Source organism: Seriola lalandi, unplaced genomic scaffold (genome assembly GCF_002814215.2).
Source record: "Seriola lalandi dorsalis isolate HSWRI2012SDOR001 ecotype SW California unplaced genomic scaffold, Sedor1 jcf7180002054568, whole genome shotgun sequence".
Lineage (NCBI taxonomy): Eukaryota > Metazoa > Chordata > Actinopteri > Carangiformes > Carangidae > Seriola > Seriola lalandi.
In genome coordinates this window covers 854,545-879,451 of record NW_019525121.1, presented here as the reverse complement: position 1 = coordinate 879,451, position 24,907 = coordinate 854,545, and the positions used below count along the sequence as shown (strand labels likewise).

At 39.6% G+C, this 24,907-nt stretch overlaps 1 protein-coding gene across 1 annotated transcript in view; it reads left to right on the top strand.

Annotated features, from left to right (window-relative positions):
• Positions 1-23,933, top strand: part of edar (ectodysplasin A receptor) — a 34,765-nt gene extending 10,832 nt beyond the window's left edge. Inside the window, exons 2-12 of the mRNA XM_023416637.2 lie at positions 2,053-2,118; positions 5,165-5,284; positions 8,448-8,629; positions 10,291-10,376; positions 14,487-14,564; positions 14,689-14,814; positions 14,906-14,980; positions 17,391-17,463; positions 20,097-20,427; positions 20,554-20,617; positions 21,113-23,933. Of these exons, the coding sequence (XP_023272405.1) occupies positions 2,068-2,118; positions 5,165-5,284; positions 8,448-8,629; positions 10,291-10,376; positions 14,487-14,564; positions 14,689-14,814; positions 14,906-14,980; positions 17,391-17,463; positions 20,097-20,427; positions 20,554-20,617; positions 21,113-21,498 (1,572 nt within the window). The 5' untranslated portion in view covers positions 2,053-2,067 and the 3' untranslated portion in view covers positions 21,499-23,933. The remainder of the gene's footprint in view (positions 1-2,052; positions 2,119-5,164; positions 5,285-8,447; positions 8,630-10,290; positions 10,377-14,486; positions 14,565-14,688; positions 14,815-14,905; positions 14,981-17,390; positions 17,464-20,096; positions 20,428-20,553; positions 20,618-21,112) is intronic.
• The last annotated feature ends 974 nt before the right edge of the window (positions 23,934-24,907 follow it).

The window sequence follows — 24,907 nt, the reverse complement described above, 5'->3', positions numbered from 1 at the left end:
GTAATTAACACTCAAAGAGACTCCATGAGAAATGTACTTAATGACAGTAATTACTGGTGTGTTTGTGTATATCTACAGTATGTCATAGTGTTTAGGTTTGTCTTACTGATCCAAAGAACACAACTATGACTTAAAATACAATACTTATAGTTTTCTGTTTTATTGTATGTATTCTGTTTAATAGCCAGAAAATATATTTTTATCCACTCTCTGAGTTGATCAAAGGAATCTGCATTTGATTTCCCAGGCCTTTTGACACTGATATGGTGGTGTTAGTTCTAAATATTAAATGTGACCTTGTAATTACTTGTAGATTAGAAGCAAAATAGAAATGGAAAAAGTAATTTAACACCCACAAGCTTCACAGTATTTGTGGAGGAAGCTTCAGTGTTTCAGCAGTCATTCATCATGTCCTTATCTGTGCAGTCACACTGTCAGAGACCACACACACACACACACACACACACACACACACACACACACACACACACACACACACACACACACAGATATTCATTCTGCAAGATAGGGTAAACATATTTGAAAGTGCTTGGGAAAATGCGATGTGCAGTAAAATTTACATGACTTATAGTGTGGCCCTTAAAAGAAAAACGTGGTTATTTACTAATACATGCAAGCTGCTTGTGCTGTGTCAGGCATTCAAAGAAAACAGGCAGAATTGCTTGGTGTTTTTCTGTCAAGTAACCAGTCAGCAAAGCAACAAGGCTGCTTCAAGTTGCTTCTCTGCACATGTTCTTACGATTCTAAATAAGCTACAGTTTGTCTGTTTTAATGGGTTCTGATGGCAGTGACTGAGATGTTTATGGTCACATTATGTTTTTTTTTTTTTTGGTTTTGTTTTGTTTGTAAGTTGCTCTGAATCTTTGGATGACTAATTCTGGGCTCATCGTTTGGATCCAAATAACGGCTTAAGAGGTGATTCTTTACTGAGGACCCTCGCCAACACATCTCCTTTTCATTACAATGACGACATTATTTAGACACACTCACAAACACACACACACACACACACTAATGCTGCATGCTCAGTTCAGACCACTGCAGGACAAACACACAGTAAATACAATCACAAGCACGACCTTGCCGACACATAAAGAAGAAGAAATTAACAAACAATTACACATTACCACAGAGTATGTTGAGTCATGCTGGACTCTCGCACATTTTATGAAGTGTTGCCAACAAAAGTACGCCCAGACACCAGCCATCAATTCACAGTTTGAGACGTTGCTCTCTTCCTTGGTGCTTTCAGGGGCTTTTACACCTTAACATGTCCGTTTTCTCACCAAAGTCATTAAGAGAATATTTCAGCTTGGTTGCTAAAACAAAAACACAATCTTGTATATGGTGTTGAAATGAATTGGGTCCACTTCATCATCGCAGCCACTGTGTTTGTGGAGGACCTGATGTAGCATCTCAGCCATTTAATATATGTTTCTGTTTAATTTGTTTTTGGAGTTTTTTTAATATATTGATCATTTTGATTTTATATTATTCTGGGGATTTCAGAAATTGCATCTTAAACCTAATTTTTACAGCCTCATTCAGTACAAAGTTACTGTGACATAGCACTAGTACTATAGTTACTAACATCCACAGGTGTGAAACTACACCTATAAGCAGTTTTTCCTAGCTGTTTGGATAGGTTAGCCCAGCCAGAGATAACACAGAAATAGACAGATAATTAAATGTTATTAAGTGCTATCACCAACCTTTATTGAAGCAGAAGGTTAGCCAGCGGTGATGTGTACTTGTGCTTATGAGCCAGAGGAATGCCATGGGCTGTTCTGCTGCTATTACATGTTTATTGGCGATGACGTGATGGTAACGGGACAGTGAATTCATAGGGACCACACATGCACACACACACACACACACACACACACGCTGACGACAGGAGTGTTTAGATTCATGACTTTGCTGTTTCGTAAGTGAAGTTTGGTGCACTAGCTTAAATGCATGAAAGCATTGTATACAGTTAATGCTGTATATTTACAATAAATAAATGGTCATTTTATCTCTGTCCCACAGGAAGAAGACGCAAAAATGTCAGAGAGGAGAGGTCAGAAGAAGTCCATTTTTCTGTCCTCATTATTAGTAAGTTTTGTTTTTATTTGTTTTCGTTTTTCTTAATTTCATTTTCCATTGCAATGTAACTTTTATTTTCTTTAACTTCGAACTTAATCTCGATTCATTTCTATCTTTTCCTTTTCAATACACCCTCTCCCCTCTCCTATTTCTTTTTCTATTTCCCATCCTCCTGTGCTTCACCTCCTCTTTACTTTCTCTTCTTCATGCCCTCTTTAAACACCATCAAGCAGCAGTATTTATCTAAAGTCATATTTCTGTTATCGGCCTTCAGAGACCCTTATTGCTCCAACAGTATATGGATGGCAGCCATAACTGACTCCACAGTTGGCACTGCATCATCCAGACTTCAGCTGTTATGTGCCAGCAGCTTGCACAGCTCTGCAGCACTTGTACCAATTAGTCAACCTTAGAGCTTTTTACAGAGCAGATATCTTTATAATCTGACCGGGAATCTAGAGATTTGCTGCGTGTTTTGATGTTGAAACCCACTGGCGGTGCTCCCAACAGATGCCTCCACCTGACCCTCCCGCTTCTGTTTTCTTCTCATCAGTCATATAAGTGTACCTACAGGCTCGCACTGGAGCCCTTAAAAGGGAAGAAATATTTGGATAAAGTCAGTGGTTTCAAGTGACTACACCGCCATCCAATGACATTACAAGTACACTGCCACAAATGTTCAATCCCCTTACATCTATAGACTGCACTTGTGAACAATATATAACAATGATAAATGACTTACCAGACATTATGCTGCTATTGTCATACAGTTCATTAGACAGAGACAATATTACTATAGAGGAGATGAGGCACTAGAAGTGTTAAAAGACATTTTTCTGACTCTATGTTGTTACAATTCACCAGCGTTCCTGCCAAATACTAACATCAATCCAACTTAGATAACTGTATGTGGTGCACATGTGCAGAGATGTATGCTGTATTTTATGGGGCCTGACTGAATATCCTCTCAAGGCATTCTCGGATGGTTGTGTAGAACTGATGTGGTGTATTAGTGTGACAGGAAGTTTGTTTTTCCAACAGTGGAAAAATATGGAGGAGAAGCTCATTATTACAGTCTCTTCAAAGACAAATAAAGTGCGGCTCATTGCAAAGTTGCACAAACTGTTGGAGAGAGCTTATGTAAACAACGCCTGCTTGTAATTGCGAATGTGTTGACACACCAACAAAGAAGAATAACGTTGTGTACAAATTTAAACATAATAATAGGATGCTCGTGTTGTTAGTTACCTCGAGGTGTCAAAGGGGCACTCCACCAATTTTACACATGAAGTCCAGTTTAAGTCAAGTTGCATTTACAGTAAATACACATCGGGTGTGTAGGCTAAAGGTCAGTTCCTTTTTGATCTGGTTTGAATTATAGACAAATTATTTGGCCTGAGATGATGCAAATACTCCATATGCGCACACACACACACACACACACACACACACACACACACCTACACTGGCAGTGTACATTTGTATTATTTACTCAAACAGCATCTTGTGTCTGCTGTCATGAGATGGTTCTGAGGAAGAAGAAAAAGCGAGGGGGATGTTATTAAAACAATAGAGAGGAGATGGAGAGAATTAGTCATGCACTCGTTTAGTTTCCCTCCATCATTTTCTGGACTGCAGATGATTTTTAAAAGTCAGTTAGTTTGTTTGGAAAAGCACAAAGTATGCTGGTAAGGCCATAAATACCAGCTGCTACTTATTACAGTGAGCCACTATGACACAATGCCACACACACACACACACAAGCAAATGCTGGTATTGTGCAAACTCTCTCATACACACACACACACACAGCCAACAATGATCTCCACTAATCTGAGTATCACAGAGGAAGAGGTCTGGGTACGATGTTTGTTTTCTTCGCTGTTTGTTTTTTTGCCAATTAAAATGATGATGCTGATTTGATACTGACACGGTTGGTGTTTCTGAATAAACCAGCCATTATCCCATGCAGCCATTTATATCCGTTGTTGTTGCAGATGTTGAGTGTGGATCATAATGAATTTTTAAACGTCTGAAACAGAAACAGGGAAATGTACAAGATGGTATGTGTTTCCCCCAGTTTTATAGGAAATAATAAATTAAACATGTTAAATGACAATTTATCAAGTTCATCTGCAGTCACCGGTCGACCAGTGACATGCTGTGATGCAGTTTATTTGATGACATACTATATTTATTACAGAACTGATTAATACTGTCCTGCTATCTGATGTTGAACATCTGAACACATTAAACTTGCATTCGTTTTCTAGATTTGGGTTTTACAAAGAAAGTTCAAGATAAGTAATTTAACCCAAATTAATTGTTGGGTTCACCACTGTAAGTCTGTTGGTCAGACAAAATTGAGTGAATGTTTGAACATTTTAAACATGAAAGAATAATCAATACATAAGCACCAGAATAATCAGTCCACTGAGAAATCATTCTAAATGGTTCAGACAGAACTTTGCAGCAGAGATGTAGAGAAGATTTAGAGAAGCTAAAAATGAATAGTAATAGTTAACAATATGATACAGAATGTATTTACATAAATGTATTTGTTTTGAAATGTAATGTCTTATTTTGATGTTCTATATCATTTATCACTGTGATATGGATAACAGAAATATATATTGAAATAAAAGAAGAGTAAATCAATAAAATATTTTTTTTACAAGGCTAGAGCCTCAATACCAAATATTAACTTTCCATATTACTGTATGTATCCAAACTAGCCTCACCATCATTTGTTTCATCTTTTTTAATTATTTAATACATTTGTTTCAATATGTATTTTCATTTTAATATTGTTTAGTTTTAGCAGGTTAGATCATCTGGATGTGATGGCTCCTTCAGTAAGACATTTAATCCTCAGTTCCAGTATTAGATACAGTTTGTTATTTGCAAAGAGTAGCGACGTCTTCTGCAGCAGCACTGTAAGAGTGTGACTGCATTAATATGAATTTGTCATTTTTGTTCTCACACATAATGCGTTACAATTTCTTGGTCAAAGTCTTACTTTTGTCTCTACCTATCTGTCGTTCTGTCCCTGCAGGTGTGTTGTATGTTTGCTAGTGCGGAGTATTCCAGCTGTGGAGAGAACGAGTTCTTCAACCAGACCAGCAACAGCTGCCAGGCCTGTCCTCAGTGCCAGCCAGGACAAGAGCCGCATATGGTGAGACACACACACACACACACACACACACACACACACACACACACACACACACACACACACACACACACACACACACACACATAAACACATGTACACACATGCATGAATGAAAACCATTAATTTAGGTCATAATCGTCTTTGTTACTATACTTAAGTAGCTTTTTTTTTTTAGGGTACCTAAACATTTTGAGCACATTTTAAAATCAGTTGTTGGGATAAAGCTGCCAATTCACCATCAAATGTGACCATCCAAAATCAATAAACAGCATGAAAAACTGACCTCACGAACCTATGTGTCACTTTTGTTCAGACCACCCACAATACATACACAAACACACAGAAGTGCACACATAGCTGCACAGTGAAGAGTGCCTAAATTCAAATTTCTTTATGGTTTATTGCCCCCATTGACTTCAATGTGAAGGCATGCATTACAGTGATTGACTTGCAGTAGTCACATAGTGATTTAACCTCCGTCAGTCAGCCTGCTGACAGCCAAAGAAAACAGAGAGAAGGTAAATGCTTCAGTGGGCACCCCGGGGTGCCACGCCCTCTTAACAGAGACAGCTGCACTGACAGCTGAAGAGAATAAATTATAGCCACTCTTGCTGTAATTTATTCAGTTTCAGCTTTTTTATATAACAAGTATTCCTTTGATTGAAGTAATTCTCTTTAGATTTAAAGTAGTTACTTGTATGCAATGGTTTGGTGTGGTTTGACCAGATTTGAAAAACAAATTCATTCAAAAAATCATTCAAGTGTAATAACCAAAACTGTCCAGAACCAAAAACCCTAGCAGTGAATTTTGGCTTCATATGTGGATCCTATCATTCGTAGTAAGAAGCTGCTAGAAGGGCCTTTAAAGCGACTGCAATCAATAGTTTAATAATAATGGTTAAAAAGACTATGTTTATTATGAAAAGGGTTGCATGCAGTGATGAACCCTCAAAAGAATTGTCACCCCTCACCTCTATGGCGTGTTTGAGGGTCTTTTTAGCTCATTGCTTTCATTTCCCAGCCCACATCTGAACGGTTTTGGTTCACCCTCACCACTGCTCTCATGGTGCCGTGTTCAGCCACAGCAGGCAGCTGTTCTCAGCAAAAAAGCTCTAAAAACCCACCGTACACTACCTGCTCACCAGCAAACAGCAGACAGACACAGTTAGAGACCAGCAGGTGAACATAGTGGAGCGTTCAGGTGGTGGAGACCACAAGTAGAGCGTGAATATCAGACTTACATCAACTAGGTGGCCAGAAACTCAACTCAAAGCCTTCCTTCCTTCGTTCCTTCCCTCCTTAGCTCCATGAGCTGGAATGCATAAAAATCTCATGAATGTTCCCACTGTGTTTGTTTGTTTTTTCCATTCTTTCATTCTTCCCTCCTTGATGCCTTGTGCTCACTAAGCCTCCATGTGCTTTAAGTAAACATCCAAACAATCTGTTGTGTTTGAACTTGTGAAATCAAGAGATCCACTCGTCTCTTTCTGTGACAGAGACGGCAACAAGAAGCTCAGTATTTAAAGCACAGAGCTCTGTCATAAAGAGTAATTTAGCCACTCGTGAGCGACAGAAACACAAGAGAAGAAAGAAGTTCAATCAGTGAGATGAGAGCCCTCTTTGCACTTTCTCCTGCCCGTCTGATCCTCTGGGTGCCGCAGTCTGTAATTCATGTCTTCTTCCATTCCCCTGAGCTTTCCCTGCATGTGTATGTGTCTATTTATTGACACCCTTTTAATCATGGGATAACCACAGGGTTTCTTCTCACAACTTCAACAACAGAGACTTCAGAAAGTACGTGCCCACACACACTTATATATACACACACACACACACACACACACACACACACACACACACACACACACACACACACGGTGCACAATAGATCACACAATGATGAAGATGCTCAAAGCAGCTTCTAAAACGTGCATCTTGTATCCAGATTGTTTCTGATGTAGCTGGATTATATTTCCGCAGTAGTTTACATGAATGTAAAGTAATTCAGTAAATGTACTGAAGTCAGACTTATATTTGTGACTTCCCAACTTTTATTGAATGTTGTAAGTGTCGGTAAGGTGAAGCGACGTTAAAGAAATGGGTAGTGAAATGTCATGTCAGCATTCATGATGTGTGAAAACTGCTTGACATAAAGAATATCTTCCCTGGCGCGACATTGTGTCCCGGTGGTTTGAGACATGCGCCACAACTTCCTTGGTTGGATTCTGCTTGGGAGCTTTGTTGAGTGTCATCACACACTCTCTCTAGTCCTGCATTTCCCTTCTTTCCTTTTCTATATCAACTTTAAAAATGAAGGGGAAAAAAAGGCCAAAGAATTCCCTGTTTCTTATCAGTTCTTGGTTTTATCCACCTCCAGACCTCCTGGATATGCAAGTTTCAAAGAAGAGACAAATATGCTTTGAAAAGAGAGAAACTTTCAATTGGTCTTTGATTTAACGAACAGAAGCAAAGCTATGATGAGCCTGTGTACAAAAGATCCAAAGCCGGCTTTAACCCACAGCGACAAGATCCTGTCGATAGCTCAGTACAGTTTTATATCAAACAATCACAGTGAGACTTATAGACGTCAAACAGAAGGGAAGTGATATTAGATTTCTTTAAGAGGCGGTCTACTGTAGCCCAAAGCTAAGAGGCATAGGCTTGTTTTAATAGACGGATGAAAGTAAAGGGAAAATGAAAGATGAAAGTTGAAAGAGTATGTTTTTGTACGTGTGTGAGTGTGTGTGTGTGTGTGTGGCCTGTTGTTCAGCCTCCCCGCTGTGAGGAATTACCATGGGAGGAGATCGATGCTAGAAGACAGAATGATGAGGTGGTCATTTTAAACACTACCAGGCATGGAAAGCTGTACACACACACACACACACACACACACACAAACACACACACACACAGACCTCTGTGACCAATCAGATGTCTCTCTTGTCATTTCGAAACAGCAATGCCAGATTTGCTAAGGATATGGATGGAAACACATGTGTGTTTGCAAGTTTGTGGGGTGTGTTTTTTCAATGTGTGTGTCCACAGCACACACACATCGATCTGAAGAATTACGTTAATTTAAAATGACATTAAAATCAAATGTATTAACTGCTGAAAAAAATGCAATGGTTTACATGAAAGCGTGTGGATGTGTGTTTTGCAGATCTGTGGCTACGGTGTGAAGGATGATGACTTCACCTGTGTGCCGTGCCCTCAGGGGAAATACTCTAAAGGGAAGTATGAGATCTGCAGACGCCATAAAGACTGTGATGCCCTCTACAAAGCCACGGTCCGCGTAGCGGGAACTCCGGACAGCGACGCTGAGTGTGGGCCATGTTTACCTGGGTAAACAACACACAAACACACACACACTCAAGACTCAAAAGCCATTTCTTACCGTATATAAATTAGAAAAAGGCAGATATTCAATCATATTCAGTAGTAGATAGATCTTTGTGCATGTATCCATACACTTGCTCTGAAGTAGCATGAGTTGACATGTGAACAGACCACCCTGCTGCCTTCAGTTCAGTACATCCCCTCACTTTGTGCACAAATGCACACTAAATCTTCAACTCCTCCATTTGCACATGACAGCTGTGGATGCAGTCCCTGTCACTTAAAAATATTAAGTCAATAAGGAACGTTTAAATGTTACCAGACTTCCTCTCCACCCTCCTCCTGTTCCTCGCTCCTCCTTCCCAGCATCCATCACTCCCCCTGCACTGATTTCTCGCTACAGACTGACTTGCTGTGTCAACACATAACTGTTTCTTTCTGACAGCGCTCAGCATGTTGTTGAATGTTGAATGCGTGTTCTTTTTATCGTACTTTTTAATCATATTTAATCTGATATTTATGAGGGAACGAGGGAAATATATATTAATATCTTAATTAGGTAGGTCTTGAAGGAATTGGCACAAATATGAGAGACTCATGATTTGGGGCTGTTGGATAACCCTCCCACTCCAACAGGGAGAGCTTAATGTTTAAATCTCCTCCTCCTGTCATCAGTCTGGATGCTGTCCTGCTGCCTCCTAGTTTTCTTGGCTCTCACTCTCCTTTCACAGGATGTTTTTGCTTTTGATTAGCGTGATTGTTGCAGGAACGAGTGCGCTCAGGAACACTGAGTTTGGTCATGTCTATGTCTGCATCAGTACTGTATACAGTATGCTGCGTTGTATGAGTGGGTGTTTTACGCTGCAGTTAACAGAGTCTATACAAGTTTGATGCTGAAGAGAACAGGCCTGAACAGTTGTTATGAAGTTCAGTTGAAGCCTGTAGCTCAGCAGAGGGAAAGGAAAAGATCGGAGAGAATGAGAATGAGTCTGTTGAGAGAAACAACTTCAGTGGCACTTTCAAATAATGAGTGTTTATGATCCATGAGTAAACTGTTCATATGGATTTAATGAATACTCTATATAAATATAATACATAACCCATCATTCCTAATGATAGTTAAATATTTGTACATCCAGAATAATAGAGTGAAGAAATATCAGAATCATTTATTACTGAATAACCAATAATGTGTGAGTTTTTTTTTTTTTTTTTTAAATGTACCACAAAGTATGAAAGTATGAAGGCACCAGTTAACTGCATGTACACACTCATGGATAATTTCTTGTGTTCTGAAGCCTAACTGATTTAATGCCACGAGCACTCATTCACAGACTCTGGCCTTGTAGCCTCCCTCTCTCCTCTCCTTTAAGAGACGCGTCATGACTCAGGGCGATATCTGTACCAAGCCATGTTTAGTGCCTTCAGGGCATCAATTATGTGCATTTCTTCACTGAGTCAAACTTTTCACCTCAGCTGCTTCCCCATACTTATAGACTGTGTAGGTAAAGTATGTCTAGAAGGTAGGGAGGCCTCATATTACCTGCCATGCTCAGGTGTGGTGGCAGATTCTTTCTCATGAAGGATCTGTCTCTGTTAAGTCACCAGTAAGCCTAACCAGGTCTTGTGTGGCCCATTTATATAGTGTATGAATTTTTGTCTCCTAGGTATTACATGCTGGAGAACCGACCCAGAAACCTCTATGGGATGGTATGCCACTCCTGCCAGAACGCACCACGCAACACCAAAGAATGTAAGAGCAACTTCTTCTCGCATTCATTTCTCCCTCCCCTTCCTTCTCTTTGTGTCCTTCCAACCCCTCTTCCCAACATCCTCTATTTGCGTCTTCTTTTCAACTATGAATTCCCCCTTTTTTCTTATTCAACATTTATCTTCACAGCTTTCTGTCCAAACACCGACCTGGTTTCCACTCAATGAAAAGCTGCCACCCATTAAATTTTTCTGTCTAAATGAAAGGAAATAAATGATGGCAGGCTGTGCAAAAGCAGATGTACTGCATATTAAAAGCCTGGACAAAGTTTTTGTGAACACTCCGAGGTCAGATGTTGTGCCGAGTTCTCTCAGGCAGTCAAGCAAATAATACTTTCTGATATTTTGGAAATGTATGTTTGCAGTTGACAGTGGTGATGGTGCACACAGGAGTATAGCAGCCGTGTTACAGATTAGAGTTACATTATAGAGTATGTGAACAACTTTGATTATTCTGTACCTCTTAAAGTAGCAGAAAACAAAAAGGTTATAATCCTTGCCTTTGTAATTTGTCACAATACATTATTGAAATCAAGCTGCAGTATCATACTTTATTGTATTTTTTAATTTCATAATCATTTTCAGTCACCAGTGTCTCCTTTGGGGTGATTTCCTAATTGATTACAAATAGCCCCTGCATGTTTTTCTCATTGTAAATGGGATAATTATCTTTTAGTTGAAATTCATCAGTTTTAAAATTAATAATAAAATCTTTCTCGTCTTTTCCATTCACAGTGAAGTTGCATATATCCCTGTTTTCACCCTGTTCTACTTTCCTCATATTTGCGCTACCTCTACTTCTGTTATATTCTTTTTAAACAGAGTTTGCTACTGTTCGCTTGTAATTTTTCATTACTCTGAGTTTAAACATACATAAATCTGTTTTAAGACATGGATACAGTTAAAACGACCATGAAAATCAGACTTCAATCCATTAGAATGTGATTAGATATTGATGATCTGTCTTCATGGCCTTGTTATCAAACTACTGGGTATCAGTATCAAAATTTAATCAAGGAGATGAATAGACTCCAAATGTAATTTCACATGTTTAAGTAATTTTCTGTAAGGTGATAATTATAAATAGCATAAACATGACAGTCCAAAAAGATTACTGTGAGCTGCAGAGCAAGAGCTAAATATTTCCACCGTCCTACTGTGCCCTCTGTGGCTTTGTCCAGAGAGGCAACATTGTTTGACCCTCACTGATAGAGACTGCAATGAGAATAATATTTATGGGCTCACAACTGCTCAAAAATCCCCTTTGAGTGTAATTGAAGAGCCCAGAAATGAATGGTGTTGTTATTTTGTCATATTTAATGAGTGTGTTTTGAAAAATGAAAACCCCAAAAAGCAGCCCAGGCCTGCAGAGAAGAGGGTGTGAAGTATGAGCAGCAGTATGTGTGTGTGTGAATAAACACTTGCTTTTCAACAGCACCCTAATTGTTTCTCCCAGGCATGGAAATGAGTGATTGATCGATGCTGGGAAGAAGTGCAAATAATAGAGATAGAATGATCAGACAAAAAACATCTACTATGGCAAATAATTTCATCAGACCTCAGATTTGTCAAGCTTATTTGGGAAGTGCTATTTTTGTGCTAATTTCAAAATTTGTAAAGAAATAGATGGGTTTGTTTGGGACTTATTTCCTACACAGAGTTAGATGAGAAAATTGATACCACTCCTGCATCTGGCCTTTCAGTATAAGGCCACAGCTGGTAGCTAGTTAGCTTAGCGAGAATAAAGACTGGAAATAGATAGCCTGGTGCTGTTTGAAAGCAAGTTGTTGTTTTTACACTTTGGCCTTTTTATGGGCTAAACAAGCAAGCTACAATGTATTATTTGTTGGAGCTTCACAGCTGCCACTAGGTGGATTTTGTTACCACTGGAATGAGCTAGGGTAGCTGTTTCCCCCCACCTTCAGTCTTTATGCTAAAACAAGCTAACAGGCTGCTAACTGTAGCTTCATATTTTGCATACAGACTCAGCAGTGGTATCAAAATGCTCCTCTCACCCTCAGCAAGAAAGCTAATAATTTTCCTTTCTCGTGTGTCATGTGAAGATTTCTCATGAGAATAACCTGATAGTTTATAGCTTTTCAGGAATTGATATAGGTGTAATTACTATTGTGTTGTATCAGTTAGTAGTAGGGATTAAACTCCAGCAAAGCGAGCTGGTCCTGCAGCACAGTTTACTGACATAAGTTTGATTAGCTTGGATAAAAAGATAACGTCACACAGAGCATCCTCTATTTCTCCCTATCTGTTAAGTCAGGCTGCGGTACATTTTAATTTAATCCTTTTAAATGAGGGCACCCCACCCCACCCTGATAGTGAATAAAAATGGAGCTAAGAGCTGGGAGTTCTACTTGCTCAGGGTGAAGGCAGGCTGACACTCGCCATGTAATCTGTAAATTACCCTGGCTCCTGCCTAGCTCTGTTTGTGTGATAATTAAAACTTCAGTGGTTATGAGGAAGAAAGATGATTAGCATGTTAGTGCTTGCGCTGATGCTACTCTTTGGCAGGCAAATATGACTTTTTGATTTTCATTGACTATCGCTGGCATTTGACCCTTTTACTATCAGCTGCCGATACACCTAAATACTTAAAAAAGATTGTGTTTTCACTGTGGACAGACTACAGACTGCACTAACTATAAGAACACACTTATGGACCAACAGAGACACCAGACATGTGGTTTATATCACAGTTTACACAGAAGTATTTTTCAGAGGTTATACCCTTCGATTCAGCCCTGCTTACAGAGGTATCATGATTCTCACCTCAAACAAAATGCTTTGATTTTTGTTATATCTACACTGTTCGGTAAATCTCTCAGTTTGTTTGGACCAGAGTATCCAGAGTGCCTTGAAGAATTATCATTTTGCAGTGTTTGTTCAGCCTTTGAGACGTGATTAAGAGATGAAACCGCAAGACGCTAAACAGAATTCCAGTTCAGGCTCATATCCTTATCCAGAGAGTGTAAACACATACTCCAAGTTAATGTCTGCAGCCACAGGGCACTGATGCGTGTGTGTGTGTGTGTGTGTGTGTGTGTGTGTGTGTGAGGACATGAGTCTCAGAGACCACGGGAAGCGGTGGAGGTGTACAGTATATCAACTTAGGGAAATAAAAGACTGATTAAAATAGCTGATTTATGAGCTGCCAGGGGTTTACAGCTCCATTAGGAGTGAGGAAATGCTGAATGTTCATGCTTGCAATAATGTCATGTGATGCAATACTCTTCGAAAAAAAAATTATTTTGTGGAGAAAAAATCCATAAAATGCAAGGCCAAAGCTAACATGCCATTACCAGTGAATGATGGAGTATGAACTCCACCAGTAACAAACTGAAATCTTACAATTTTTTTTTTTTTTTTTTTTCACCTTCCTCTTGGAACAATCAATTTTTTTTTCTTGGAAGAAAATAGTGATGCACTATTTATCCAACTATAAAAGGAATAATTAGCTTTTTCTCTTTCATGCTGAGATTTAAATGAGAAGATTGATACCACTGTCACATCTGGAGGGTAGGCTTTGTGTGTTGCAGTCAGTTAGCTTAGCTTAGCACAAAGACTGGATACAGGGGGAATCAGCTAGCCTGGCTCTGTCAAAAGGTAATACAGGTTAGCCGTTTCCCCCTATTACCTGTCTTTGTACTAAGCTAAGCTAACCAGCTGCTGGTAGTAGCTTCATATTTACTGTGAGGACATGATAATGGTATTAAACTTTTCAGCTAACTCTTGGTAAGAAAGCAAATAACCAAATTTCCCCAAAACATTAGACTGTTATTTTAATCAAAATTAACAGTTTTGCCGGTTTTACCAATTTCAATTTTTACCAACATAGGTTTAAATTCATCTGTCGGCTGTGTGTGGAGATAAGACATGCAACTGTGCTGAACTAGAAAATACAAACTCAAACTTGATCATAGATAAGATTGTGTGTGTTATCCTTCTGAAAGCAGTGCTCTATGGTAAGAAGTAATTGTAGTTAAGGTTTTGCAGGTAATAAATGTATGAGCAAATAGCAGGAGAAACATCCACAGTTAATGAACCAGTACTGAGGTGTGTATATGTGTGTGTTTCACAGGCATGCAAAGTACTGGACCAGGAGAAAAACCTCAAATTGACCCTGGCAGCACTACTGTGTTCCCTCATCCAGATAAAGGTATCTGCAACACACGAACACACACACAGGCTTCATCTGTCTCCTGTTAAAATCCATTTTTTTAAATCTATTTTCTCAAACACACACACACACACCACACTAAATCATTGGCTTTATGCTTTAGGTTCCAATGGACAGGGTCACCTAGCGACGGCTCTCATTATCGCCATGTCAACCATCTTCATCATGGCCATCGCCATCGTCCTCATCATCATGTTTTATATCCTGAAGGCCAAACCCAGTGGCCAGGGTGAGACACTCACTCACTCACTCCTCGCTCGCTCGCTCGCTCAAAGGTTGGCATTTGTGTTTAATGATGTTTTGTGTGTGTGTGTCTGCAGCATGTTGTTCCGGACAAGTTGTGAAGGCAGTGGAGGCTCAGACCAACAAACAGGAAGACAAGAAAGATGTCCCTGGTGAGACAGGATACACACACACAAACACACATGCACTCAATGATTAATGAGCTAACACAGACTTTAAGCTTCTTAATGACTTCCTGTTTGGTGTCTCTGACAAAGGGACTCAGTTCTAGCAGTAGAAACAATGAATTTGTTTACATGCACATTAGTATCATGGTTATGAGCCTTATCCTGGTTTTCATTATATTCTAGATGTGATGTTTACATGAAACATAAGTCATCTTGTTGTTCATATCCTTGTATGCATCATCCTAACACTATCCACATTTTTGGCCATATGTATGGGCTCATGGAAAGTTTATGATTTAGCACTCCATCTAGCAGCAAATTCAGGTTTCTCAAAATGGAGATAAGGGCTTTCATCCAAGTTTTTGACAACAAGTTAATAATAATAATAATATGATATTTCAATGCAAAAACAAATTCTTGCAATACTCCAAAAATAAGTTTAATGACTGAGAATTTGACTTTCATTTCATAAACTTTCATAAACCAAAGTTGGTCAATCAAAGTCCACAGTACTTTGAGATTATACAGAGTACATACTATAAGATATTTCTTTTGTAATTCAGAAAGTGCAAAATGATATATTGAAATAGTTTCTTACAACCTTAAAAGAAAATGTTTAAATGCAGAAACAAAGCATGAAAATACAATACTTTAGTGACAATAGAGACAGTTTGTACTGAACTGTCTATACAGACCATCTGACAGTCTCAGTTTTCAAATCTGAAAAAATAAACACGTCACTGATCATTACTGTGCCTCCATAAACTCCACTCGCACATTGCACAATTCCTAAAGAAGCCTACAAAATATGCACTCAATAACAGTTTACACCTTAAAAACACACTCCAAATAGTACAAAAGCACACAAAGCTACATGATTATAGTAACAAGACAAACTATAATTATTTTTTTTCTTACCCTTAGCTTTAACAACTGTGAAATTACTCCAAAGTACCCAGAGCAACACTGTATATAATTTTACTCAATCCTTTCTAACCGTAATTCAAGTAACTGTATGACTGGCTTACTTGTTAAGCCCAAACATTGTATGCTATCTGTGGTCAGGCCTGCATCCACAAAAAGATTATCCAACACTGAGCTCTGGGCTCAGCTGTTACTGATTTCTTTAAAATTGTAGCTGCAAATAGCATTTCCTTTTTTTAACTATTTCATTTGAAAAAGTGTTTCCATCTCCTGAACAGCATGTATTCACGAATGAAGGGACACTTGAACTCTTAGTTCGTGTTAAGATCCGACCTACAACAACCTGTGCAATGCACATCACATCTGTATTAAATATGTATCAAACAAATTGAATCATCTCATCTAATCTAACTGAATCACATTTAAATGTTAATACAGTGCTGTCTCCTATTTGTCAGTCCAGTTTGCTTGTGCATATATATGATGATTTTTAGCATGATTTATGCAAATGCAAGTGTGTGCTCGTGTACTTAAAGTGTGTGTGTGTGTGTGTGTGTAGGCTGACAGACCTGCAGCATGATGAGTACATCATGGTGGAATGTGAAGCTGCCAAAGCTGAAGCCATACGTTGCTTTAGGCGCCATTTCTCCTGACAATGATGCTCTGTTCAATTTCACTGCCAGACTGACTGACTAACCACTTACATGTGGTGTGGATGAGAACACACACATACACACTCACACTTACTGTGGCCACAAACACATTATGCAGTATAAGGAGGTCACTAACTTAATAATGTAATAGCTAAAAAAACATAATACAATGGTTAAAGTATGATTAGAGAATAAATATCTGCATTGTTAGTGAATGTTACATTATTATGAGTGTGTGTGTGAGTGCATTTTAGATGGCTGGTGTTTGTGTATGTGGGAGAGAAGCCCATCGCTCGGAGCTCTACCGGAGCTAGCTGTCACTCACGTAGACACTGACTTAATAACTCAGTGAGATGAAAGACACAGACGTTTAAATTCACACACACTCTCTGTTTCTCTCTCTAACACACACACACACACACACAACATTTGTTCCACTTAGGTATTCACTCATTACGCTGTCTATCCCTATCAGTATCCATGATGTAAGTGTAATTTAACATAATAGTCACCGTAATCATTTTATACAGCGTTCCAACTGCAGTTCCTCTGTTCAAGGTGTAAATCCATTTAGTCTAAAGATTCTTTGTTCTTTTGTGTTCTCCATCTCATGCAAAGGTCTATTAAAAACTCCAGGTTTAATCCAGTCTTAGTGACAAAAGAGCACACAAAATACCATTTGAGATCTTTTCTGAATTTACATCTTTAAATTAGCAATGGCATTACTGAAGTTCTCTCGCTAAATTTGATATGTTTGAATTTATGAGGAAAAAAACAAACACCTGTAAACCTGTATGTCTTCTCGTTTTCTCTCCTAGACAATGTGGTGATCTACTCAGAAAAAGACGAGTTTGACAAACTAAAAGCTACTCCCCAGAAGACGGTCAAAAGGTGAGACACACCTGTTGATTCACACAGTTACTCCTTGGTTGATCAAACGAAGAGCAGACGCACTTAAAGGATTCTCAGTGATTAATGGTTATATCAACACAGCTTAACTATTGCTCTGTGTAGCGGGAGAATCAAACCCAGGATTTGGTTTAAAAAAACAAAAACAAAAAAAAAACATCATACAGCTGTTATGAGCTGTTAAATATGTTTCCAATGGAGGATATGGTCCTTCATTGATTATGGAGTTGCTACAAGTTTTTCTTCACTAGCTAGACTTCCAGCTGTATTTTAATGAATCCACTGAGGTTTGAAAGGGATTTACAACACTTACAAACTTTTCTTGTACAACCAGCCCATTTTCACACCAACACAATCGCCTTGCATTAACTAATGCAGCATTTTAATGTTTATCTTATGTGTGTATACCAATTATGTATATTTATGCATAATTTTGTGCTAATAATATGCGTTATGAATAATTGTCCGTGTCCTGTATGGATAATATATTGTGTACACATATTTGTTAAACACAGACATTGTATCCTGATCTGTGAGTTTGTATAATTGGTGTGTATGTGTGTGTGAGAGTATGTATGTGTGTGTGTGTGGGTGTGTGTGTGTGTGCGCATGCATTTGAATGTGGCGACACAGAGACGCTACACAAAAGAAAGAAGCTTTTATCATTTTCTCAGCATCTGCCCGTAATTAAGCCACCACAGAACAAGTCACTGCAGTAGTAGTATCATTGCTGCTGGCCTTTTTTTTTTTTTTTTTTTGCTGTATCCACGTATATATGTGTGTGTGTGTGTGTGTGTGTGTGTGTGTGTGTGTGTGTGTGGCATGCTAAAAGCAAGTTCAGCTGAGTTTTTTTGTTTGTTTTTAATGAAGCACACAGCCATTATGTGGCTTTGGAGCGAGCAAAGAGGTGGGTTTTGGCGGGGAGAGGGGGTGAGGTATAGCATAGATGAGCCCTGAAGACAAGCAAACACTGAGAGACGGACAGAGGAGGTAGTTGTCGGAGTGGATAGGGGTATTTATTCCAGGCTTCACCTAAAACCACCACCAGGTGAAAGCACGTCCTGGCAGACAACAAAAGAACGACAGTTTTCTCACCTTCGTCTTTCTGCATACATTTCATCCCCCATGTGCAGACAATGCTGCTTTATAGGCACTAGTGGCTAATGTGCAGGAGAAGTGTGGAAATACATGATAGCTCGCATACCCACAGTGAACCTTTGTGCTCAGGGTGTTATAGTGGTTGCAGCATACATGCTTAGATTGATATGCTGTTCAAATATATGGAAGGGATATAAATTAGAGCATGCACGTGCACACACGCACACACGCACACACGCACGCACACACACACACACACACACACACACACACACACACACACCTCAGCATCAATAGCAATAAGCAGTGTGGTATAGCAGCATGCCAAAGGATGTGCTAACTCACTAGTGTGGCTGCCAGTGTGGGTGTTAGATGTCCGGGAAACAATGCCATTTTGTGTGTGTGTGTGTGTGAGTGTTGAGGAAAAGAGTGTGGGACTGCGAAACAATGGCAGTTCTGTCAACAAGGTGCTTTTGCGAGAAAATCCAGAGCAAGCACAGAGAGGGAGAAGATGGGTAATAAAATGATATTATACAGTATCATGTTGTAAAACGCCGGGCTATTTCAGTCAATCACAGGAACAGCTTAGAAACATCAGTAGCTATAGCAACAACAACAGCATTCTTCTGCGACTCATTGTCACTGGTCAAAAATCCTGTTAAGTTTGCAAAGACAGAAGTCATTCTGTGTGCATTAATTAGAGGCTACTTAACTTTAATTATGTTGTACAACAGCAAAACTAGATGTACGGCAGACAACTAGAACCAGAATTAGTGCTTATACACAGATATGTCTAAGAGCAAAGTAGCAGCAGAGGGAGGGAGGTGACATTTAAGAAGATAAAAACATTCATATCAGGGGTAAACACTCAGTTGCCCGTTCATTAGGCAAATAGGCTAATTAACTGTCAACTGACTGTATTTGCAATTTACCTAAAATTATGAGTATTTTGTTTTTGCGACAATCTTTGTTCATACAGAGATACTTGCTTGGAGATTTTCATCTCTGTACAATGAAAATAAGATGGAACACATTTGACCGCAAAAGGGAAGTGTGATTACGTGTGCGTTACTCCGGCTTTTGTACGGATTAAACAAGATATGATCTTTTAAATAGTGAGCTTTATCTGTGCTGGTAGCTTTATAGATACGACAATGGTATCGATCTTCTCATCTATCTTGGCAAAAAAAACAAACCCGCAGGCCTTGAACTATTCCTTTAACAACAACAAAAAAAAAACGAATCAGATTTAAGTAGGTACTAAAATGCGGATGTTGCATGTGTACTACTAATAAACATTGTGATAAAAAAACAGTACAAAATATAAAACACTCATGTTGCACATTTAATTGTTAGCTGTGTCGCATAGCCCAGAATCTATAGCTTCTATGTAGGAGCCCCAGCAAACTGGGCTGGAGACTGTGCGCATTTTTTAACAGTGTGCATGATCTCAGTGTTTTATGTAATACCAGAGAATATGTGCACATGTGTTCAAACATCTGTCTTTGTGTGCGCAGTGAAAACGACGCGTCATCAGAGAACGAGCAGCTGTTGAGCCGCAGCATCGACAGTGATGAGGAGGCAGCATCTGAGAAACAGGGATCAGCTGACACCAATAACCCCAACCCCAACTTGTGCCTCGTCAACCTGGGCAATAAGCCCGACCTCTGCCTGCTCTCTCTGGGGCTGCTGGAGAGCGACCGTGCCTGCAACGGGACCCCCACCATCACAGCTGGCCAGGCCAACAACATCCCGAGTCCCAACCACATCGGCAACGTCAACCACATTGCCAGCACTAACCACATCAGCAGTGTGAACGCCATCAATAACAACAATAAAACCCCAGGGGTAAGAAAGAAGGAGCTTTTTAAGATGTTACTGCTGTAAAAAATATGATTATGAACAGATCCTCAGTTCAGTGTCATCTGGAAATCACAAAGTGCTGATATTTTTTTTTTTTTCTTAACCGCACAGATGCTACAGAATCGAAGGAAAAAGATCCTGGATCTATATGCCAGAACCTGCAATGTGACAGAGGGTAAGTCTGTCAGGAAAATATCCATCTTACCGAGCCTTGTAATCAAGAACTGAAATCTGCCAATACTGTGGGGGGCATTTTTTCTTTTTCTGGTTACGAGGAACTCGTTTTATAAAACGTTGTAAGTGAGAAATTATAATGACTGTCAGTTTCAAGAAAATTGCATCAGGAAGTGAAACTGTATCTGAAAGAAGTCGTTGCATCACAACACTGGCCATCACTTCCACAAGTAAACAAGATTCAGACTAAATCAATGGCTAGAATTAGTGAAGAACTAAAGATGTGTGCATGTTTGTTTAAAGAAATTATATTTTTAGACAATACTCAAGATATTTCAGTCTGGAGCAAAATGGTGGACAGACCAACCCATCCACACTGCCATCCCCGGTGCAACCCCAATAACATGACTAAAAATGAAGTTTGATTCAAATTCCAACATAAGTGACTATGTTAGTGTAATATTCAGTCGGTTCTAACACTGCTGTTCTTCTCCAGGCCTGAGCCCCACGGAGCTTCCCTTCGACTGCCTGGAGAAGGCCAGCCGCATGCTGAGCTCCTCCTACAGCAGCGAGGCGGCTGTTGTGAAGACTTGGAGGCACCTGGCCGAGAGTTTCGGCCTGAAGCGCGATGAGATCGGCGGCATGAGTGACGGCCTGCAGCTCTTTGAGAGGGTGAGCACGGCAGGCTACAGCATCCCCGATCTCCTGACCCGCCTGGTACAAATCGAGAGACTGGACGCCGTGGAGTCACTCTGCTCGGACGTGCTAGGCAGCAATGAGGTGGCGGCGGCGGCCGGTCGGCAAGGCATAAGCAGTTTTCATAGCCAGCTGGTCTGCCCATCACCGTACCCATCTCCCTCCCAACGTTGCGCCAGTGTCTAGATATGTGGTGCAGCATGGACTTCAGAGACTTGGATGCCTTACAGTATACATATATGTAGGGACAGACTCTGCTCTGACAAGAAGGGCAGTACATATACAGTATAAACATTACCCCCATCACATGAAGAATATCAGTGGACCTTCACAGGCACAATCCTTTTCTCCCATCATGGGTATTCTCTGCTAAGAAGCTAGCCATCTGAAAGACTCCGTATGGCCTTCATTTTTGTCTTTCTAAAGTGTTTGAGAAACACAAAAATAAAGGATTCTTCTGATTCAGATTATTCTCTAGTTTGGTAGTTCAGGTATTTGCTCCTTTGCAAAAACAAAATAGTCAGAATTAGTTTCTATTTAATTTGATTTTTGCCTTTATCAAATTCTAATGAATTTTAGCAAAAACAGCTGGTTTAACTGTGCGCTGGGCGCAACAGAAGAACATTTTAAAGTTAAACAAAATTCAGCAAGCAATTTTAAAAAGTGCCTCTCTTGGCTACAGTCCATTGTAAGTGGGTGTAATGGGGATGCCTTCTTTGCTGTCCTCTCACTGAACCTTCTGCTCCATCCCGCTGCTGACATGGCTCGATGTTTGTGTCTATATAAAGGAGGCGACCTGGTTTGACCGCAGCATCAGTTAACATTCATGACTGCGCCTTTGGCTGTGCTGTCATCATATAGGAAAGACAGCAGATAACGAGCCCCCTACTTAGAATGCAATCATTATGGCCAGCTGGAAATGCTAAAATATCATTCAGCTCCACTTTCATCTGGTAAACATTGCTTGTGAACTCTGGGCATTCAGGGACACCCCTGTGTCCCTTGCTGAATCGCGATGTCACCAGCAGAAACACAACTGTAGTCAAGAGTAGATTATGGTATTTTAATTTTTAATGAATTATCTGGGGACGTTGTGTCGGCACATTTAACTAAATGCTTAAGGCTGATCTTTGGAGTGTCAATCCCATACAGTTCATGAACACAGCATTACTCTGCTGTTTGTGCTGTGCCTCAGCACAGTATGGAAATCTACAACTTTAACACACACACGGACAAGCATGCTCTCTTACTACAACTACTTCCTCAGCAGTGACCCAGTCTGTGACCCCTCCCTAATAATATCCCCCCTCCCCCTATTCCCCTTTTACCCCAGTGCTGAGGTCTAGTGCTGCCGCCAGTCCTAATTATTTGGCGTGTGGCTCCGCGGGCCCCTAATAGGCTGAAGTGTTGTGGTTTACAGAGCGGGTGCAAAGTGCCTGTGATTTCCAGCACCCAATTAAGCATTTAGGGCCACTTAACCACTGAAAGCCCAGTGGAAAAGCTGTAAAAACCCTGCATTAAAAAGAGAGATGCCACAGCAGAGGCATGACTAACTGCCCCCGGGTTTTTTGCAGTGTGAACGGTGCAAGAATGCAGCTGGTCGTGGTGGAAGCAGCGCTACGGTCGTCCTATAACGACTGATCTTTCTCAGCTTTTGTGGTCGACTCAGTCATGCTCAGACAGGATTTAAGCTCCCCTCTACCCTATGGGACCAATATAGCAAATGAGAACAATATGCAGTTGTGTGAGTTGTCCACTTCTGAAAAGCAGCTGAGGCCAGTTCAGTGCTGTATGTATAGAGACTGGGAGACTAAGCATCATTGTGAGGAGCGTCACGTTAAGGGCTCATTTTAGCTCCATTAATAGTGATGATGTTAAAAGATAAGATGCTGCAGGTCAAAGTCCTGTTTTCTCTAGTGGTTAAGCTTCAAAACTCAGCAGTAAGCTGTAAAATTCAACTTGCTTTGATCTCATTTCCTGGGAATAGGACTGATCATTATCTAATGCCTGATGTTGTCAGCATAATGTCCTGTGACTGATCTGCACAGAATCAAACACATCACCTGCTGCCAAGTTCCTTTTCTACTGCTTTTTGTTCACATTTTACATTGCAAACTCTGGGGCTGGACTCCAGCACTTTAAATTAATTAATGTGCATGTTTATCAAGCATGTATTCATATTTTTTTTTATTTCCTTTAAGATCTGCCTTTTGTCAAGGCAAATAAAAAGCTCACATTAAATGCCTTCTAAGTGCCTTCTTAGAGCAGGGTTGTTTTCATCAGATCCAATTCAATTCAAAACAGGTTGAACTAATATTTTTTTTCTGTTTTCTGTTTTATGCTGTTGAACTTTTGTAAATAATCTAATTGCTGGATTGAATTGAAATGAAATGGATCCAAGCCCTGTTTTCAGGCAGGCAGAGATCTTGTCTGACATACAGTATATTATGCTGATAGGATGATACAGAAGCCAAACATGGATTACTTACCTCAGTAGCACATACAGTATAACAGAACATGTAGAAACACACACAAACTCATCACAGAACCAAAGTGTAACTGTATATATAACTTATTATTGTACATAATGTATACATTAATAAAGATGTAATGCAAAACTGCCCTGGCATTTGACTCTTATTTGAGACACGTCACTATGGATTGGACGCTCAGCAGTTCACAGTACTTGGGATAACAGTATTATTAAGACCTTTCACAATGCTTATATTGCATAAGTACACTGTTATAGATTTGCCTCGATGCAGGTATTTCAAGCTAAACTAACAGAACTAAGAGTCTACAGCCATGTTAGCAGCTCTGTAAGGCCATATTTAGGCTCAGTGGTGCTTTGAGCTAAGTGCTAAGGTCAGCATGCTAACATGCTCACAATGACAATGCTAATATTCGCATGTTAGGCAGGTTTAGTGTTTACCATGTTGACCATTTTAGTTTAGAGTGTTAGCATGCTTGCTTTTACTAATTAGTACTGAACACAACGTACAGCTTGATGCAAAATACCTGTCATTAGTTTCATAGGTATTGGTCACACGGTAACCAAACTGACATCTTATCTTCTTAAATAAAGTATCTATCTATCTATCTATCTATCTATCTATCTATCTATCTTGACTTGATGATGGCTAGAGAAAAAAAGTCAGGGGATCACCAGAGTGATTACAGTCCAGTTCAGAGTTAAAAGTAATCTATACAATATTTCTTTTATACATTTCTCTCAAAAGCAGGACTGTCAACCTCATGGTAGAGCAAGAAAAACTCAAAAAAAAAATAACTAATAACCATAACTAAAAAATGTAGTACAATCCGTCCAATAGTTGTTGAGATATTTCAGTCAGGAATAAAGTGGTGGACCAAGTGACAGAATGTCATTACCATCTATTAAAATGTGATATAATTATGCCAATAAAATAAAACATGACCAGCACAGACCCTTAGCTAAATATGAAACAAATAATAGAAAAATAATAAAAATAATAGATAAATATCTATAAAGATGTACGGGAAGCAAGGAGAGGGATTTTTTTCAGAAAAAACAAACCTAAAAATGTTTTTTTAAACATTAGCATATAAAATGGAG